Here is a 1,795-nt window from a genome sequence, read left to right as displayed (position 1 = left end):
TATGCCAATGACAATTGACAACACAAGGTGCTCTCTTTATAAGTGCCTAAAAGACTATCTATCTCTTTTGCTTAAGTAAAGAAAATGAGAGGAGTAGATATAATTCTATATGTGTAGGCCCAAGACTACATGCCTCTTTAACTTTAGACCCCTCTCCTCCTCTACCACGTTAAATATATCAAATAACATTAAACATGGTCGTTTCTCTTGACCAAACAAACATGAATAAAGAAAAACCAAAAACTGCAATGTAAATGCTCACCATGAATGACCCCAACAAACCATCTCATCTGCCTATTTCACCTAAGAAACCATTGATACAACATTTATTTGCACATATATACACATACAATCTATATGAAGGTGACTTCGCAATTTCACTCTCCTTGTTAAAGTAAAAGCTACTTCTTGACAAGCCATATGGGGATCCACTGCTGAAGATGATGAAGCTCCCTTCAATTTTCAAAAGCAGAAAAACCAAAACTTCATGGAAATGGTCACCTTTTAAGCGCATCAGAACCATATCATTCAAAGCCAAACAAATGTTTAAGACCGCCAACTCTTTCTTCTCCAACGCTGTCAAGATGGTGACAATGCTGGACTCATCCTGGTCACAATCGAGGTGTTTCTCAGCAGTGCTTGAGGATTCTGGTGGTGAGCTGATAGAGATGGCAGTTAAGGCATTGAGAACAAAGAGGTTGTCATTTGAGCCTGAGCCCGGGGACACAAGCTTCATAATGGGGGCAACCAATTTCCCTTTCCAGGACAGCGTGATGCAAGCTATTAAATCCAACAACCCATATACAGATTTCCGGAACTCCATGGAGGAAATGATTGAAGCTTATGGGTTGGAGGATTATGCAACAAAGGATTGGGAGTATCTCGAGGAGTTATTGGCATGGTACTTGAGGATGAATGGGAAGAAAAACCACCGGTATATAATCGAGGCCTTCATTGACATGTATACTGAGCTTCCTTCTTTATGTTCTTTTTCTTATCATGCGTCAGCTTCATCTTCAAAATCGAAAGATTGGTGGGAAATTGAGGTTGAAAGCATTCCTTCATGTGCAGAGAAGGGAAAATGTCCAAAATATTGTTGAATATGAATCACGGAATTATGGAAGAATATATACGTATTGGTCAAGGATTATACTGACATTAGTCATTATATAAGAAAGCAAACTTCTATCACTTTTAATCCCATATTCTCGAAGTTTCAAAAATGCTATTTATATTTGATACACCAAATAAGTGAAAACCAAACCTTATGGAGTTGTGTTTGGTTGACAATCCTTGTTGCTGCTGGAATAAGATCATGCAGTGGCGTGTTATTATATAAGCAGGTTAAAGCGTGTAAGTTTCAAAGTTAAACTTTGTAAGCTAGCCCAATCAGCTGCCACATACTATATTGGACTCATCAAATCTGAGGAGGCTATCTTGAAGTTGATCAGATTGGAAATTAAAGCAAAGATTGAGTCTGCAAGGGAGTAGTGAAGAAGCTTATTCTTGACAAAGCGTTATGTTGCAAATGGGGAGCATCAAATGTTGTCTTCATGTTTCTGATAGTGTAAGCTAAAGTTAACTTCTGTACGTTGCTGTTTGATGCATTGTTGCAATATTCTTGTTTCTTGTCTTTGTGTGTAATACAGTCCTGGATGCTGCTTGTGGTTTATTCCTTTAGTTAGGATTGTCTATAGTTACTGTTAAGGTGCTGGCTTTTTGTTTAGTTTGGGTGCTGCTACTTTGAAGCCTGCTTGTTTGTGTTTTTGTATCAGATTGTTTTTCCATAATAAAA

At 38.0% G+C, this 1,795-nt stretch overlaps 1 protein-coding gene across 1 annotated transcript; it reads left to right on the top strand.

Moving 5' to 3' along the window:
- Positions 1 to 376: 376 nt before the first annotated feature.
- On the top strand, positions 377 to 1,795 carry LOC115977851 (transcription repressor OFP13-like). Its single transcript, XM_031099911.1, has one exon. It carries the CDS (start codon positions 441 to 443, stop codon positions 1,098 to 1,100), a length of 660 nt encoding a protein of 219 aa, XP_030955771.1. The 5' UTR covers positions 377 to 440; the 3' UTR covers positions 1,101 to 1,795.

This window comes from Quercus lobata, chromosome 1 (assembly GCF_001633185.2).
Source record: "Quercus lobata isolate SW786 chromosome 1, ValleyOak3.0 Primary Assembly, whole genome shotgun sequence".
Classification (NCBI taxonomy): Eukaryota; Viridiplantae; Streptophyta; class Magnoliopsida; order Fagales; family Fagaceae; genus Quercus; species Quercus lobata.
This window is presented reverse-complemented; position numbering and strand designations above follow the sequence as displayed.